Genomic DNA, 19,595 nt, shown 5'->3' with positions numbered 1-19,595 from the left:
ACATACACAACACACACACACTCACACTCGCATTCGAGCCTGTGTATGCTGACATAATGACATCAATATGTTTCACATTCATTTAAACAAACCAAACTGAAAGGTAGAAATCCTGAGTCGGGGCTACATGTGAAACAGGACATGGGACTGAGTAAACACCATATTCTGTTTTCATTGAGCGTATTCCAGACAAAAAACACAATAAGGCAGTGGAAACACAGACTTTGTCTGGCACTCTCAGTCAGGAAAGGCCTGTGAGATAGTGAGCTGCTTTCGTTTCCACTGGAATATCAACAGAGCCAATCTTGTCTCCCAAGGTTACAGCGCTTTGTTGAATAACAAAAGCAGAATCTCTGGTTTGGTGAGAAACACTATATGAACATCGCAAGGCGTTTTTCAGCACCATTCTTGAATTGTATTCATGTAATGTCAAAGTGGCCAAATCTGGACACCGTTGGATCCAGACTACGCTTGTATGAAGATTTCATACAAGTAGTAGTAGATTATCTTGGCCAAAATTATCTCGATATACCGATAATTATTAATAAGATGATAACCTTAAAATCAGTAGCTTACTGGAATACACTTCAATTACTTAAAAGCAAATTTATCATGTCAATAGCAAGACATTTCTCTTTTTTAAACACATTTTAATGTAAGACTGTAGAACATCCTCCCAACAAGTTGCCAGTTATCTCGGTGATGGTAATAAAAATGAGTGGCTGAGCGGTTATTGTTTTTTACCGCGATATACAGTAATACCGCTTATTGTCCCATCCCTAATCCAGACACACACTCTTTGATTATATTAACTTCTCAAATATGTATGTTTTCACACCACTTGCCTTTTGCACTAAACGTCTGGAAACTGCGTCACGGTGTGTGTGTGTGCGTGTGTGTGTGTGTGTGTGTGTGTGTGAATTAGGCCGCTGTTATGTGATGCATATGGATACCAACAGTCAAGTCTCTCCTATTTAGCACTTTAACAAGACACTCCCAGACTAGATTTATGTGAGTTTCCTACATTAAACGCTCATTAAAGGCTGTATGGCTTATGCAGAACCCAAACAGCGTCACACCTCAGACACCCAGCAGCCCAGCGGCTGCTCAAGGAAGGGAGGGAAGGAAGCAGGAACAGTCTGTGCTGTTGTTTTGAAGACTCAGAGACGTATTTCTGTCCCTTGTGCTGCAGAACAGCCTCCACTGATAAAAACAGCCCATATATATGCCTTTCAACCTAAGAAACCATCGCCACCGGGCTTCTTTTGTGTGGCTTTGACAGAGGCGGTTTGCTATAGTGCTTATTTGACACTTTCAAGACTTATTAATCATCCAGTCCTAGCTTTATTCACAGCAAAAACATTTATCCTGTAATTTATCTCTGTTCCCAGTTTATGCCATGAACCCCTTTCTATACAGACAGTGCATTATGTAGAGCGTAATTTGGTGACATCTGTAGTTCTGGCAGGGAGACAGGGAGGGATGGCAGCTGTGAGCAGCAGTCTGTTTCCTGCAGAGGAAGAGAAACTGTCATCCGAGGAACACCCAAAAGGAAGGGAGGAGAAAAAATGTCTTTCTCTTTGTTTCCTGTGAAATACGGATGAATGGTCATGATGTATAAGCATAAGCATAAGGCTCTTTTTTCTTAAGGCAAAGGCTCTTTATCTTCAACTAGAAACAATTATTTTGTAATATGTCATAGGATAATAATAGATCCAGGGTACATCAAAGAAATAACAGAATATGAATTAAAATGGAGCAAATGAGTATTAAACATAATGCAACAAACAATTACAACACAATGTTAGGTACTATAAGAAAGAAAAGTATGACATTTCTAAAAAAAAAAATACATTTCAAAATAGCAGCAGTACAGCATATTGAGACAAAGAAGTGAATGAAAAATATGTACGATCTGACAATATATATATTAATAATATAATATATAATATATGCAGCATGAAAATAACTGAAAAATATATACATATCGTACATAGATATATGCAATATATAACTGGTGAGAAAGATATGTGAATTAACAGCATATATGCAGGATGTGCAAAATGTGTGTCTTGGCGTGTTGTGAAATCTATTCACCCTGTTCACTTTATTGCACAAGTGTTTCTATCTTTGGAATACCTCAGCCTATATCTGTCCACAGTCACAGTCACAGTCTCCACGATGAACTCGTCAGCACCTGTAGTTCTGCTGAGCGACTGTGATCTATCAGGTGACCCGTGGCATCAGGAATGCAGCCTTATTGTGGTTTTTATGGTCTCAGCTCAGAGTGTCTGAGGTCATGCTCTTAGTCATGGTGTGTGAGTGAGAGTGTGTGTGTGTGTGTGTGTGTGTGTGTGTGTGTGTGTGTACCTACTGGGTGATGTCATGGATCAGAAAACAATGGCAGAGCTGTGTCACAAGAAGGGCTGAGTGATAAGAGCAGGATCTGTGTGAGAACGGGCGATGAGGCCGCGTTCAATGAAAGCGCTCAGAGCTTGAAGAATTAGATGACTCTTTCTCTCTTTCCGTCAAGCAGTTGCCCTTTTTAAACACCAATAAATCGTTGTCCAATTAATTGTGGTAATTTGGTATCACTGAAAACAAATGAGACGACTGGTAGCTTTTATCTCACACCAGTGGTTTTGTTACTGTTTCTCCAAATTAAGACCACATTTCCCATAAACCCCCGTTGGTTCCTGTCACAAAGAGCATGTTGCTGCTTGTCTTCACTTAGAGGTTTTCTTTTTGTCTCTATAGGAAAAACATGTTGGAAGTGTTTTTTCCATCCGCCTTTCACTCCTTCCACCATCTGCTGCCAGAAACTCTGAAAGCTTTAGCTCCGTTTGCTCTGGAAGAAAAGCGCCCTCTTCCTGTTTTGTGCCGTAAAGCAATCTCCCTTTGTGCCATAAAGTAGCACAGTAGATTTCCTGCCAAATCTGACAAATATAAAATGCTGATGGTTTCATTTGTTTAGGGAAATTACAATAATTCCAAAAAATTATTCAAAATTAATGTGGTAATGATTTCTTAATGTTAAACTCCTACAAATAACACATTTAAGGGAACCAAGATGTTCCATTATAATGTTTTGTCTGTTTTTTGTCAAAATCTAAGCTGTGTTTTTACTCTTGCATTGGGGCATGCATGCAATTTTAGCATCTTAAAAGAGAAGTGAAGTTGCAGTGCAGCGGTAGGATATGGACTCTTCATTCCCCTACAGCTGCTCTTTGTGCTGGGAAACAAGCTTTCCTGCTCGGTTTCCTGTATGCTCTGTGAATGCCTTCCTCTCTCTGAGCCATGATGTCACTCGGTGCTGCATACATAGAACCAAACAGGACAGAAAAAAGAACGATACTGCTCTACTAAGCTGATCTCTGTGTGTACTGCAGGAGAAGTGGTATATCCTCACTGATAATGCCATTGTCTGGATCTTTGGCTGTAATCAGCAAGTGCCATGAAATAACACATTATTGCTAGGAGCCTATGGACAACATATATTGCAGTTTATGTGCTTTCTGTAAGCAGTGACCCCCTGTGCCGGCCTTATCGCTGCATGATTCCCATGGGTTACTAACAATGGCGATGGTAAAAGTGGACATTTTCCAGGCTTTAGCAGGCCAGAGGCCCATACTGCCTGATAAAGGGGAAGTCTGTCGCTGGTTGGGTTCATTTAACCCTTGCTGAACCTAGACATGACTGAAGGAGATGATTTGCATAAGCATCAGTGTTCTAATGAAGCATTACTTCTAGGTGAACAGGTGGTAGAAGTACACAAATTCCTTACTCGAGTAAAAGTGCAAATACTCATCTAAAAAAAATATACTCTGGTAAAGGTTGAGATACCATTTCAAATCATTTACTCAAGTCAAAGTATAAAAGTACATTGGCTTAAATTTACTTAAAGTATAAAAGTAAAAGTAGTCATCTAAAAAAGCTATTTCTAATGTACTAAGCTGGTACATTTTTACTTTTCTGTTGAGTGTTCCTCTGAATCCCAGATGAGAAACAGTCTGCAGCTCAAATCACTACAACGTTAATTCTCTGCTCTCTTGTTGCTTCTCTTCATCGCCAAGAGCCAATCGCATTTGGCTCTTGATCAGCTGCTTCTGGGATGGAAGAAAAAATAAATAAATAAATAAATCAGTTGATGACTTGTAATGAAAGTAGTACTTGTGGTAATAGTAGAAAATGTGGTGAGCAGAAAGTAGGGCTGAACGATTTTGAAAAAATATCTAATTGCGATTATTTTGACTGATATTGCAATTGCAATATGATTTGCGATATGAGAGGGAATGATAATTTTTACATAATTATTCTCATTTTCATTGAAAAACGTATTAAAATCATTATGGTGTCATTTTTGCGGGGATCTGTACCAAACAAAGATGTTTTCTTAAGTCTGTAGAATATGATGTGTAGGCCAGGACATCTCTGCAGCACGACAATATTTAATCTAAAATGGTATTTTGACACACATTTCGCCTTTAACAAATATTGCGCCTCCTGTGATTTGAAAATTGCAGTAGGCCGTATTGCGATTTCGATAAAATTTCGATTAATTGTTCAGCCCTAGCAGAAAGTATAGATTTTTGTAAAAGTAAAAAGTCTTAAGTGAAAGAAAAACTTGAACCTTGATGATGTTTTTACTGTTACTTCCCACCTCTGAGCATCACTGACATTACACTTCACAGATTGTCACTTTCTTGACTTTAGACAATAGTCAATATGCAACACATCTAACAGCAGAGATCTAAAACGTCCCCCTCTCTCCACAGAGTATGTATTCAGCGCTGCCCAGTCTCCTGGATGGAAACCCGTTCTCAGAGAGCGGTCAGCTGCGGGTGCCCGACGGCGTCAGCGGCATCCTGGAGGTGCTGAAGGAAGCGCTGAAGCTGCTCAACGCCTTCCAGGTCCACCCGGACATCTCCCTACAGCTCTGCGCCTACCTGTTCTTCTTCATCAACGCGTCCCTGTTCAACGCCCTGATGGAGAGAGGTGAGGCCTCCGCCGGCTGCTCCTCTTCAGCAGTCAGCAGTCATTTGAGCCTCTTGTTTTCAATACCATGTCTTTGAAATGAAATGGGTTGGTGAGGATGTAATATGCAGCAAAATATGTCAACAGTCAGTAAATCAGCATTATAGTTCACATGAGAGTGCGACCAATATGGGCTTTTGAAGGCTAAAATCGATACCATTATTTCTGGATTAAAGTTTCCGATAGCTGACATTTTGTGCCAATATTCAATCACTTTAAATTTGATCATTTTCATGCCAAACAATTCCAAAAAATTCTAAGTAGCCCAGCCTCTGAAACAGCATTTAGACCATCATGGGACACCAAAAGTGTTTATTGAAATCCAGACTACTGCTACTATTACTATTACTACTATTAATAATATGTAATAATACATAAAAAACATATTGATGCTTACTTCTGTGGAATCAGATCAAAATGTTTCAGTAGAATAAATCCAGGTTAAGGGCCTCTCATAGACAACCAGTGAAGTATTGATCAATTCTACAATTAATATGATTCATCAAACAAACTGCATCATGTAGGAGTTGGACTACAGTGGCTGGACCACATCTGATTTTTAATATCAGCCCAATATATCTGCAAACCCATGTTTCAGCCCAACCCTGGTTTACACATCAATATCATGTAAGACATTTCTGTAATTGATTGCTGATGTATTGCTCAGGTTCTGTTGGAGGGTTCTACCAGTGGTCCCGGGGGGTCCAGATCCGGGCCAACCTGGACCTGCTGATGGACTGGGTTCAGAGCATCGGTCTGGGCGATCTGGCCGCCGAGTTCTTCCAGAAGCTTTCCGCCGCTGTCAATCTGCTGGCCACGCCCAAAGAAACCCTCCTCCAGGTCAGAGGACATCCTTTTCTCCTTTCCTGTTTGTCTCCCCGTGGCTGGGTGCAGCGGCGCGAGTCGAGCCATGTGTGCGTCAGTCTGAATGTTTTCATTGTCTTAAGAGTGTCAGTACAATATCAGTTAGGTCTGTTTATGTATTAGGTGCAAGACTTCCCATGTTTTTTTGGGGAAAGCTGAACTTCACTTAGCCCTTCCTGGTGCCATAACTTAACTCCAGGTCTTTCACACAACTTCTTATTGTCATTCAACATGGTGATAATGCTGACTGTTAATAATGCGATAACAGTTGATAAGAGTATTGTGTTCTTCTGAGAACATTTGTACTTGAGCTGTTTGATTTATACCACTATGGTGCCATGCTAAAGCAGTAATCAGTCATCAGATTTGGGAAAATGTCAGAAACAAATATCAGTAAACACATTAAAATGATCAAATCCTAACGCCATTGTGCCAATAATGGGGTGGCAATCACTTTTCCAACATTAAATCATAAGGATCTGAATGTGTCCTGTTAAACCCAGCCAGTGTACATATGGAATATATTCAAAATGACGAAGCTGAAACCCAATTCATACTGACGTCAGCCAAGTGAAAACATGTGGCCACCAGCTCATATGACACTGTAAAGTTTAAAGGTACACAAATAAAATAAACCCGGGACATTTCGTAACCATTCGTGACTTGTTTTTCAGCGTGCGTTCCTAAATATCACTCTGCATTACTCAAACAATACGTCATCTCTACACCACAAAACAAAAGTCACATGATTATTTTTGCGTCTAGCCTTTGCTTTCTAGCGGTAGCTTGCCTACTTAGCACTTAATCCGTCCTTAAGCACGTTGTTCTTTCGGTTACCCATTCAAAGGGGATCTTGTTTACTCTTTGTCCCACAGAAGGAAGTCGAGCTCTTGCCTGGCTAGTTATTAAACACAGCGAGGTATTCAGAGCCATAAAGAGAGACCACCACATAAAATGACCCAGGTACGACAGAGGGGGAACAAAGGTCTCCCTCTGTCATACGGACATGTCCTTCTCCTTCCCAGGTTTATGGCTCCTGAAGAGATAATGACAAGGAAACGGTTGGATTTTATTGTGGCGAAGGGTTGAAGTCATGTGCCACTGTCTGGCTGTCAACAGGAATGACACTAGTATGCGTAAATCACTGGGATGTAGTCGATCATGTTTGACACAAAGCTTGTTAATAACCCTTTCCCCCTATAATTCTTAGTCCACTTTAGGAGACAAATGCAGTGAGAGCATACAGGAGAAATGTTTTCTTTTGCACCCCCCAATTATAGCATTGTAATATGATAATAGCATTGCATTTACAATTCCTACATTAAAGATCCCATACTATTCAGTTTTCATGATTTTGTTTTCAAATGTACTACACTATAATTTCTATACTATGATTTTTTCCCATAATATTTTGCATATAAATGTAGTTTAGTAGGGATAATAAGTATAGTTTAATTCAAATGCTGCAAAGTGACCCGATTGGAAGGATTTCAGTGATTCTTTAGTGAGGGGAACCAATCAGGACGGAGTCCAGCTGTGATGCGTTCACTGGTTGTTAGTCTGAATCTCCCTGAAAAAAGGGTGGATTTTTGAAACTTTAAATTTATCCACTCAAACAAAATCAAATTTGAAAGTCTTCATGAAACGTCTTTGATCATGTATGTATACAGAAGAAAATTTGATTTCCTGCAATAGGGCCCCTTTAACTGACCATAAACCTGATTTAGAGTTGAGGCTCTCCCTGCTCCGTGTCAATGGCATCCACCTTCTATATTTGGAGGAACTGGGTTAAGCGCGGGGCCCAGCCTTACGGTCTGAGGCTGACACCTGTTTCCAGTGCATGACCGGCAGCCTCGGTACCAGCCTGCAGCGCCTCCCCCGGTGCGGCACCGCCCCGCCCGTGACGAGGCCGTCGGAGGCTGCGTCTCGTCTATTTGTGGGATTGGAGGGTTGCTAGGAAGCTGGTGGTTTTATGTATCACTCCCATGGCCATGAGGTCACTTTGTGGTTGGTGAAACAGAGCACACACCCTCTGCAGATTTTAAGTTTTCCATCTGGAGCCCTGGGCTTGTAAGAATTGAAGTAGCTGGCTGGCACCGGTTGTAAATGACACTGAAGTGATGTGGCGCAGTTTGTTTTGCCTTCAGTTATGGACAATACAAAATCAGAGGAGTTATTTTAAGAGATCTAGCTGTCAAACATTTAATCTCAGACATAACAGAGACATTTTTAAGTTTCTTCTGTTTATAAGCAGCATTTAAACTCTGCCTTGTGTTGAGCTCGGTGTGGCGTCCTTCCTATAACAGAGAGGCTGGGACCCGACAACATTTAGCCCACGGTTTCCATTGTGGCCCCGACATGTCTGGACAATGTCTTATTTCCACCAATTCAACTGGAAAGGGGATTGAATGAACTTTGTGACATTTCTCCCACAGTCATGTCTGTGTTGTAATAATCACCTGAATGTCAGCGATCTCACTGTCAAATGACTCACCTGCTTCCCTCTCCTTTAGTTTCCTTCTTAGTCATCAGAAGATCCAATATTATCTTTCACAAGTGAGAGCTGCAGTGAGAATATAGAGAAATTGCATGCTGAGGCCTTTCACAGCAACCTGAGAGGCTGAGTGGAGCGATAAAGAAACGTCACACACTACACATAATAAGGAAGACGTGGTAATTAGCAACACTTGAACGAAATCCAACACTCACCTTTTACGATGCGGTATGCGTACCTGCGATAGAGACTGAAGTGTTGCTTTGAAGAAGGGCTTTAGTGACATGAAACAGCTTGAAGTGCTGCAGTAGTGAGCGGCGTCGGTTGGCAAGACAAGAAGTGTCACATTCAGACTACAAAATATTTTCCCAGAGGCTTTGTTACCACATCTGGCACAAGGTTTACAAGAAAGAAAAAAAAAAAGCATTTACAAGATCACATAAATGGTTGAAAAGATTTTGCATACAAATGAGAGAGTACAAATGAATCTGTTTCCTTATGTGGAAACAAACATGATGGGAAAAAACTCTCTTCTCCAACCCTGTCATTCTCTTGATGACTACAAAGTGCTTTGTGGCTTTGTTGTTGAGCCTAAACAGTAAATGGATAGCTTTTACAATTCCACATTTTATGTTATTGAAGAGTTTCAGACCAAGTTTGCTTTATTTTTTTTTCCATTGTTTTGTATTTTCTTTGTGTTTGACGTGTCCCAGGCATCCTGGACGTCTCTGAGGACGGAGTTTGCTGCCCTGAACCCCGCCCAGCTTCACCACATGCTGCGGGAATACAACTCCGGTAAAGCCTGTCCCTCCGGGTGGAGCCCCTCACCGGAAGAGGCAGAGGACGCCGTCAGGACGGGTGAGTGACATAGACATAGACTGTATCGCTCTCTCACTCACCCTCTCCCTCCCTCTCTCTCTCTTCCTCCCTCCCTCCCTTCCTCTGTCACATTCAGTTCAATTCAGTGTGCTTATTGGCATGAATGTTAGATGAACCGTATTACCAAAGCATCTGAATAGAACTGAAAAAAATATATTAAAAAACTAAATTATACAGTACATAATCCTGTGTTCAATTTGTACACTGCAAAAAAAATCTCCATCTTAACAAGTAATTTAGTCTATTATTGAGTCCTAGAATTGTAATTTTCTTACAATAAGTGAAAGAATCTGCCTAGCATGAGATGATTTCACTTGTTTCCAATGCAAATCAACTTGTTTCAAGAATTTTGCCAAGTGTCATTTTCTTGATGGGGTTAGGGTTAGCAGTGATCGGCCTTATTCTGACATTATTCTGTGTCAACATACTGACTCATTTCTAGAAAATTCCTGAAACAAATGAAGCTGCATTGGAAACAAGTGGAGTTATCTCTCCTCACTGGCAGGATTTTTCTCTCGGTTTAAGAAAAATAAGATTTGAAGGCGCTGAATATGAGACTAAATGACTGGTTAAGATGGATGTTTTTTTTTGCAGTGTATGAATGTGTGTGTACTGCACTAAAGAAATAAGTCTCTCTCTTTCTCTCTCTCTCACCCACACACACACACACACACACACTGTAGCCTCACGTACCTTCACACCTACATTCACATGCATGCGTAAGTAGAAGCCTTCATCCCCGTCAATGTATTCCCTGAGTAATCCTGTCCCGTCAGTCTGTCTCCTCCAATCAGCGTCAGTCCAGGGTTTCCTCTCAAATCCAGCCTCCACCTTGCACCCACCTCTTTTCACCACTTACTTCACCCAGACTGACGGCACCCTGCTGGGTAAAGCCTCAGCCCTTGATCCAGCAGCCGTGGCTCCAGTCCTGTACTTCATGCACCACTATTAATTAAGTGTTAACCCAAAAAAAAAGCAGATTTACTCAAAGTCACAGGCTTTGAATTTCATTAGAAAGCTTTTATGAAGGTTGGGTCATTTGTGATGGATGATACCAAGCCTTTCTGTCTCCCTGCAGCCGACATCCTGGAGAGTTTTGACAGCCACCCGCCGCTCATCCTGCCCAGCAACACGTTTCACCTGGAGCTGGGTAAACCCGTCGTGGAGCCGGCCCTGTTTGAGCAGCTCGGTCATCTACAAGACTTCATACGCCGTCTCCCCTGCAGTGAAACCCAAGCCGAAGCTGATCTAGAGCAGCAGGTAACGGCTCTCTGACCTGCTGACTCCCAGAGCTCGCCGACATAATGAGAAGCCAGTGGCAGTCAGGAAATGAGACACTTTGATGTTTCTCCATCTGTTATTGATTGACTTTATATCCCCCCTCCTCAGACTCTCAACGGGACGACCACAGACGGCCAGTCTGCGACCTCGCCCTCCGTCACCGTCTTCCAGGATCCGGCCCGTCAGGTGGGCTCTGACCCCGTCGGCTGCCCCTCCCCGAGGGCAGAAGTGGACCTCAGCTCCCCTGCGCCGCCCCCCCAGGCCCGGGGGTCTCACGGTGACCTGAGCTGCTGCGAGGCTGTGCTGACCCAGAAGCTGAAGAGCCTGGAGCTGCAGAACGCCCTCCCGGGGCAGGCCGACCTGGGCTGCCATAAGAGCCTGGCACTGGACCCGTCCTGCCTGCTCACGCCACCCAACACCCCCCAGGGCATGGAGCTGGCCGAGCTGGAGGCTGACCTGCAGGAGGGCGCTCGTCAGCATAAGAAAGGTAATTCAGCAGGAAGAGACATGCTGCGGCCATACTGGAGGTCCTCACCTCTTGGGCAACAAGGGCTGAGAGCAACCGACTGCTTTTCTAAATGTACAACTTGGTTATTTCACCAGAACACCAGAATTTCTGTGCTGTTTTTGAGTGGGAAGATAGATATAGTCTTTATTGTCCCGCAGGAAATTTGTTTTCACAGCCAGTACATGCACAGAAACATAGATAACCACACCATACAGATACATAAACACATACCATTCATCCTCTGTCTGTATCCCAGCACATATACATATATCACATTCACAGATAATTATGCTCATTTCGCCACTGATAAATCTGACTGATTTTGTGTTTAGATAATGTGAGCTTTTTGTTTTGTTTTGTTACGACCACTACACTTTGCTATTGTGTTATACCAATCAGCGATAGAGAGTAGCAAAGGAGACTTATTTATATAAAAATATCACAGAATATCCCGTTACTTTAAAGCCACAGTAACAGCTGAAAGACATTTACTGAAAACCGACCGCAAAAGATGATTAATGACTGTACGACTGCTCATACATGTGCACAGAAACCATGAAAAGAAGAGCAGCCCACACTGCCACCATACACGGATGACAAAATGACAGCATCTCAAAGGAGCCATTCACGGCTTGCCTCCGCACGGCAGGTTTTGATTAAAGTGATATAAACTCCTGTCATTGAGAATATGGCTTCCTCGGCTCAGACCTCGTCCCTCGTAGTTAACTTCTGCACTGAGGTCGCTGCGCTCGTTCCTCCACAAACCTAATTAACCACCTATGATTGACGGAGTCTATTAAGGAAAGAATTTAGCGACTTGACCCCGCAGACCTGCTGCATACTTGTCCCTAGCGGTTCCAGGTCCACATAAAGGTGCCCCGACATAAAAGAGGTGGAGTACCTTCATCTTTTACCGGCTTTGGAGCTTAGGCATTTCAAGTCGATGACTGCGCTCTCTGTGTTGCTCCCACAGGGCGGATTCCCTCCCTGTGCAAAGGAAAGAGCGTTTCCTCTTCAGCCCCTATTGTTTTTGGACGCCTCGGCCATGAGGTCATCTCTAGAAGTCAGAGGGAGTGAGTGGGAAAGTGGAGTTTGAGTTCTTCCTTAAGGTTACTTCAACTTTCACTGTTGTGCGGTGGAGTCAGGGATGCTCTCTCTCTCCCAGCCCCCAGATCTTATAACTGGACCTTCAAAAACACTTTTCGTCACATGTGATCGTGTTTGTGTGTAAGAGGTTCAACCGAGGTCTAATAAGCTGCCTGTCGAGACCCCCTGTGTGGTTGTGTGCAATTACAGCCAGGGTTTAAGCTTAAGGATCCATTTTGTTTATCTTAATCAGACTTCTTTACCTTCATTGGTCTTGGCTCTATGTTCTCTATTAGTCCCTTCATCAAGAGTAATTTGCTCAACAATGAGATTTGAGTCATGTGATGATGGTGAAATCAGATATCGGAGAATTGAGGAATAATTTTGTTTAGTTTGTTAGTTTAGTTTGTTTTTTAGAGTTCCCACTGCTCATGGAATTCCTGGAATATCATGGAATTTTTAGATGTGTATTCCAGACAAGGAAAGACATAGAATTTGAAAAATCCTCCTGAGGGAATATCAGGGAATTTTACAAATGGGTCACTTTACAGGAATGTAGCTGAATGTGTTTTACAACTTGTGTCACACATTGTGTGTCATTGCATTAGCTGATGGTTTTCAGCCCGACTGCAGACTCTTTACCTTTTTAGATCTTTTCATAGCTGAAAATACAAGATTAAATCAGGAAGGAAGAAATCTTTTAGGTCATGGATGTGCTCTGACTTAGTTATCAAAAGTCATGCATTTTTACACCAGGGCCACCCTGATGGAGACCCTGCATATCATCTCTCCATGCAGAGCCTTACCTTGGCCTCCCACATCTACCTCGGTGGTTTCGGCTCTCGAGCGGGTAACGTTATTTTGGAAGCATTGCTAATCCTTTAATCTGGCCCCAAGAATTACAGAGAGGTGGTGATGTCAGGAGAGAAAAGAGCAGTGGCCGACCCGTCATGGGAATTTACAGTTGGGTTGGTGCGTGGAATCTTAATCGGGACAGGCATTGTTCCGGGGCAGGTCCGGCGTGGGGGGCAGACAGGCTGCGTGCTAGCGAAGGGAGGAGGGGGAAAAGGATGGGAACGTTTTGTTGGGAATGCTACTGTTGCTGCGCGGTTGTTGTGACAGGCCGGCCCACAGGGGCCAGTGAACCAGGCTGAGGAAGACCGTGCCTGAGGTTCCTGTTACAGCACTGCAGTGTGCTGAGCTGCCTCTGTGCAGTTCCCACTGCTCAGGCTAGCAGGTAGACTTTCAAAAGAGCTCAAGGGATCCAGAATACTTTGCTGAATGAGTGCCAAAGCTGTTTTATAATAAATAATCCTGCCACCATTTGTGCAATAATTAGAAAAAAAGATCACTAGTCACTCATAGACCTCCCAAATAGACACATGAACCATCATTTGATAAGATGTTTTTTTTCCAGGAATCCCCATATGGGAAGATTTTTGTTCTTGTCCGTTTATTATTGAATTACAGAACTGCCTCCGCTGTGCGTGAAGCGATAAGAGCAGTGAGAGTGAAACCTACGATTAGAGTAGTCATTCTTATAATAATTCTTAAGTTAATTCTAGTGAAATTAAACTAATCCTCAGGAGAGGCCAATGCATGGGCCATGCAGCTGTTACCTACGTCCAAAAGGCACCGGTCCATACACCAAGGACACAATGCAGCGCTCCTTACTTTCTGTTTTTGTCTAAACTGTTCCTCATTTTGCTGGGGAACCCCAGGAACCCCCTCAAGGACCCCACTTTGAAAACCACTGCTCTAGCCTACTTATATGGAAAGCATTTTGTACTTGACATTTTAACTGTGAAGTGTGTGTTTGGGTGTGTGTTGGGAGAGAGTATTTTAACAATGAAAGGGACAGAGCTGAGAGCTTTCACCAGAAATAGCAACTGTTTACAATGCAGTTTCTACTCTCTAAACAATACTAAAAGAAAAGAAAACAATAGAAAGTAGACCAAGGATTCGTGATCCAGTTGGACTTTTGTGATCAGGGATCAACTGGACTCCCAGGGAGCCCCAGCATAGAGGAAAATACTCCTTCCTTTCTCTCCTCAAAGCTGCTGAATGCTGGCGGTTTTTTCACTTCACTCTCCTATGTCCAACGCCACTTTGGTTTGATGTGTGCATGTGTTTCCCTTTGTGTTTGTGTAGCCGGCGGATGTGCCGAGAGGAGGAAAGGGAATGTGGGAGAAGCAGGTGAAGAAGAGAGAGAGGAAGTCTTTACAGTGGAGCTTCACAGAGGGCCGCACGGTCTGGGCCTGGCGCTTGTGGATGGATTGGTAAGACATCGTTATTTCCCTGCTCTGGTCCATTATGCATCCACTTATTCCTCTCTCTTAACATGGCGTGTTTATGACCTTTGATTCAATCAAGAGTAATTACAGCAAGTATAGTTAGTAGTACTGAATTTGAAAGCCCGACTTTGTACCAGATTGTTCAAAAACGTCGGCGACATGGGACTCTTATTTTGTCAAACGATTTAAGCGGGACAAGTAGCTCAGAAAAACCTTGTGTAGCTGCTCAGATCTCATGGTAGAAGGCTAATCAGATTAGACTCTAAACTGCAGGGATTTAACGTCGGCAGATTGAAAGCACACACTACCTATCTAATCAAACTAAATGTTTTTACTCAGAGACGGGCCGTTTTGCAGTCCGATCTAGTGGAAAGTAGCCAATATGGTTGAATGATGCACTTTGTAATTAACATACATTCCTATTTTCATAATTAGAATTATTTTAATGGTGGGAGCTGCTTTAGATATCATTGTAGACATCTTAAAGGGACACTATAGTTCTAACAATGATTGTTATTAAATGCAGATTTTTACACACTGTCAGCTTTGTAATATATTTTTAAATATAAATATATCATTACAATAAATGCTTTGAAGAGGATCATAATTTGATTCTACTTACTTTATAAAACAGTTTATAAACAGTTATTAACAGTTATATAGCTGTTTATGCAATTTGGAAAAGCAGCATAACGTAGAGCAACGTAGAGCATCCACTTTTAATTCAATCAATTCTGGAAGAGGATTTCCTTCAAAAGTCAAATAATGACATACTTTTGGCATGAGGTCATCCTATCCCACTTGTTAATAACAGGAATGGATGCTCTATCATTACCAAACAAGCTGCAATTTCTGTTTACATTGTAAATTGATTGCATTAAAAATTAACTGACTGCTACTCTATCTCAATATCAATTTCAGTTTTAATCTAGACAGGCATTTATATAATGGCTACTGCTTCCATATTCATCACTTTGTCTGCTTTTCTCATTCCGACACGTGCAACTTTTCCCATTGATTTCTGTGTGATGGATGAGTGAGAGTTGAAAAAAGGAATATTTTGATACACCCAGAGCCTCCTGTAGGTTTTTCTAATGCATTCATCGCTGAGTCTTCATGCTGCCTCCTCCTCTTTGTCCTGTGTCCTGTCTGTGTAGAAAACGCCCCTGAAGATGAGTGGGATTTATATCAAGTCGGTGGTTCCCGACTCCCCTGCCGCTCAGTGTCAGAAGCTCAGACTGGGCGATCGCATCCTGGCTGTTAATGGCATCAGTCTGGTTGGCATGGAGTACCACATGTAAGTACCAGGAATTTTGAGTTTCGATGCGAATACTAAGTTTAATATTTAAAAATTCAATACTACTATGATACCACGGCAAACAAGAAAGAACTATCAAGCAATGCCACAGAACAACCACTGTGCTTTATTTTAACCTAAAGCACCATAAGTACCTTAAAGGACAAGGCCGGTGTTTTTTAATGCATTGCTTACCGTCAACAAATCCTATGAAAATAACAAAATCAACAATGCGTTTGCTCTACTCCCGTTACTTTCTGACTTCCCACGTACCATTTTTAGCCGTCAACCCGGAAGTCATTGGCTCCAATTGTAAGCTAAAAACCTTACAGCTCACAAAGACACAGTTTCAATTTTAAAAATCGCTAACTGTTACCACGAAAAGTCAGGCTGTTGTAATTATTAACAAATCAAATTCAAATGGGAACAAATTCTTCATTACGCCGGGGACTATTTTCAGTGCTACGGAACTACTTCCCTGAGATCGCAAAGTGTTTACAGCCGGCTTATTAAGTTGTTTGAGGAAAAAGTCGGCTGGCCCGGTGCATCATGATGATGAAATATGCTGCCCAGAGCAACGGCATGGCTCTTTGATGTGTTTTTAATCGTTTTTTTAATACAATGGAGTTCTATGGCTGCTGGGACATGGCTTCATTGGGCACCGGCTACATGGACGAGACTTGTTGGCAAAACAAAATCATTGCTGATTTTGTTATTTTCATAGGATTTCTGGACGGTAAGCAACGCATTAAAAAACACCAGCCTTATCCTTTAACTTCAAGACCCTGCTTGGTGTGCCTGTTCTTACCTTGAACTCCTCGTTGAGGTCTGCGCGTCACTAAGATGTTTTTCTAAGTTACTTGTGTTACCACAGCTGACTAGCATTGTAACAGCTTTTGCACAGTGGTTTTAATGCAGGTTAGGTGTTTGTCATGTCGGCTAAGCGGAATAGTTCCATATTTTGCTCCTGGTGCCAGTTTGACCACCAAGACATGATAGACGGTTTGATGCTGTCACCATAATTAACTACGTTTAAATCTGCAAGAACTACTGCAGTCCACTTTGAAGAACCAGATTCTTAGACGTCTTACACACGTAGACGCCCTCTAGTGGTGAACGCAGTCGGCAGGTTTTGGTGAAAGTATTGAACGTTTATCAAATTTAACATTGAAGTCGATCTTTCATAACATAGTATCGACATTTCGGTTAAGGTGACGACATTAGCTTGCATACAAAAGGACATACAGACATTAGCTTGATCCCCTCCTCCTTATCTGTTCATCACTTTGTTGTGTCTCTCTCTGCTTCCTTCTTTCACAGCGGCAGAGAGCTGATTCGATCATCCGGAGACGCCCTCAGACTGCTGGTTGCCAAGGTGGAGTCCAGAGCGACCAGCAAAGGTTCAGCTACCACTAAATGCTGAAGGAAGATCTCTCCTCGACTATCAAGTGCAATTGGACACACTGGAGGAGACGCGGTCACTCGTTCATTCTCCCTCCTCTATCCCAGGGTGTTGAGTGTATATCAGTGTTTCTCACAGCATGTGTTCCCCCAACCAAAGGAAGGTGGACATGTTCGGTGACTTCTCATTTCGGACTTACATTGCGAGAAGACTATTATATATAAAGCTGTACTGTGTATAGAGCGTATGAGGCAACCAACCAAAGCAGCAAGACTGATTCTCCTTTTGCTCCTCTCATCTCATGAACCACTGTGAATGCCATCTCATACCAAAAAAACTGTGGGCATTTGTTGCGAGACGGATGGTCAAGACAAGATTTCAAAACCAAGTCCTTTCGCTGTCCCGGCTTCTCGCTGGCCTATAAAAAACTACGCCGGGCTACACTCCATACTCATAAAACATGGGTTTGGTAGTGAAGAAAATAGCTGTCTGTGGTAATGGGCAGTCTCTACTTGTGAAAGAACTACTTCAATTTCCTTATGGCCAGTGGCAGTAAAAAAAAAAAAAAAGTTTTCTGTCTGAAGAGCGTAACCAAGTTGCTCCAAAATCAAGACTTGCACAACAAAAATGTATATCAAAACACAATTATTCAGGTCTGCTAGTAACTGGAATTATGTTTACATTCATTTTAAATGAATGATGGCTTTCATGGGTATTTCAAAACTGACTCACACTTACAGAATGTCATAGCTTTTCATTGTGGCCTTTAGAATAATAAACGGACCTTGCCATCGTAGATTTCTCACATTTTATTGCATGCAGCAGTGAAATACTGATTGTTTACTGGTCTGTCAACTCAAGTTCAAGTGATATGTAACAGTAAATATACAGGCTTAGGAACAGGAATTTTCAGACAGAAAATCTCCAGATACAGATATCAGATATCAGAAATATAATATAATATCCAGATACTTGGATATTCCACATGTAGACAGAATGGGAATGTACAAAAATGCGTGTAAATGCACAATATGAAAATGGGAATTGGGATTTTTGTCTGAAATTCATGTTTTCACACAGTTATTTGAGAGGAATAGTGCAGTACTAATGCTGAATGGATGGATGGATGGATGGATGCAGAATGGGTACTTCTAGGATGGCTACAGCTATAGTAACAGACTGTCATAATGTATAAATTCCTCAGCTTAAATCAAATAACTGTGGGTTCGTTTGAGGTGTTTTAACAGAGCATTACTATTGTCATCTACACACATATACAAATACACAGTAGCTACATGGTATCAAAGCCTTACTGCTAGTAGTTTGGACTCATATCCATAAAGTATCTTAGAAGAGAAATGCTGATCTGAAAGCAGTTAACAGCAGTCTGTCAGGAAACTGCTTTTCTTAGTTTTTCTGAATACAGTGGCTGATATTTTCATGTATTTAACATTACTGCTGTAGAACGACATTCTGTAGCAGCTCTATCATATGAAATCTGTCAACCTGTGTTTTCATCCCTTTACTGCCAGGGTAACAGTGTTAAGTCTTCAAGTGTATTGACAACAAAGAGTATTCCATTTTGTAATATTTATATTGCCCAGTATTTTTGATCCTATGGAATAAATATTATTTTGACTTTGAAAACCTTCCAGTTAACAGCGTCTGCTTGCACGCATGTTGAAACGCTCCTGCAGTGCGGGGTCACAAATAAAGCAGCGACACACTTTCGAGTGAATTAGATTTCCAGCTGGAGGCCAACAGTCTGTAACCGGGTGGAGCAGCAGGAAAGCATGGGTGTGTCTCCTGCATGGCACGCTTTAGTGGGCCACCGCATCAGCCGCTGTTTATAGCTGCTCTGTGGTTTCCACTAGCCCAGCACTTTCCACTACACTGCTGCCTCTCTCCCGGCCCACAGTTCAGCCCCTGTGCCCCGAGGCCCGCGTTAAAAACACCGTTTTATTTGTGCTATAAAACGGAAATTTAAACATGTTGCACGTTCATAATTAATTTAAACACTCTCGTACACATATCTAAGCATACAATAAATGCTTAAACATGCCAGAAGCTGCTGAGTGGTGAAGCTTCCCCCGCAGGTTTCTGGCATGAATTCTCTTAAGACTGAGCTTCTGTAATCATTCGCAGTATTAACTGAGGCTGCATGCACCGCAGGCCTCATGCTCAGCTCTGAATTGCTGCTCACATCTGATTTTTTTTGGATGACTGTTCATATCTATTCTAGGATATAACCTATAACCAAAACTAATATGAACTGACAGCAATATCAACAACACGTGTACGCAGAGTAACAATAACAAAAGACATCACATCCGTTTTTGTACCTACACATTTCAGTTACGGTACGTGCCTTTGAGATTTGACTGAATTAAGGCGGCTCCTTAAATAGCAATCAAGTTGGCTATTTGACTTTCATTCATGTCTCATCCTCCAATGCT

General features: G+C 42.1%; 1 protein-coding gene across 2 annotated transcripts in view; it reads left to right on the top strand.

Moving 5' to 3' along the window:
• Positions 1–18,735, top strand: part of radil2a (Ras association and DIL domains 2a) — a 29,563-nt gene extending 10,828 nt beyond the window's left edge. The window contains exons 9-17 of one of the 2 annotated variants that reach the window (XM_071542371.1): positions 4,776–4,995; positions 5,702–5,874; positions 9,106–9,250; positions 10,350–10,513; positions 10,661–11,039; positions 11,800–11,811; positions 14,298–14,425; positions 15,598–15,737; positions 17,058–18,735. In XM_071542371.1, the coding sequence (XP_071398472.1) occupies positions 4,776–4,995; positions 5,702–5,874; positions 9,106–9,250; positions 10,350–10,513; positions 10,661–11,039; positions 11,800–11,811; positions 14,298–14,425; positions 15,598–15,737; positions 17,058–17,160 (1,464 nt within the window). In that variant the 3' untranslated portion in view covers positions 17,161–18,735. Of the gene's footprint in view, positions 1–4,775; positions 4,996–5,701; positions 5,875–9,105; positions 9,251–10,349; positions 10,532–10,660; positions 11,040–11,799; positions 11,812–14,297; positions 14,426–15,597; positions 15,738–17,057 lie in introns of both variants that reach the window. The other variant, XM_071542370.1, reaches the window with a different exon arrangement.
• The last annotated feature ends 860 nt before the right edge of the window (positions 18,736–19,595 follow it).

The sequence above is a fragment of the Centroberyx affinis genome, unplaced genomic scaffold (assembly GCF_046629955.1).
Source record: "Centroberyx affinis isolate AG114_WGS23_722 - 3 ecotype Tasmania unplaced genomic scaffold, CSIRO-AGI_Caff_v1 ptg004071l_1, whole genome shotgun sequence".
NCBI lineage: Eukaryota > Metazoa > Chordata > Actinopteri > Beryciformes > Berycidae > Centroberyx > Centroberyx affinis.
Note: the sequence above shows the minus strand (reverse complement) of the source record. Positions and strands in the feature narration are given on the sequence as shown.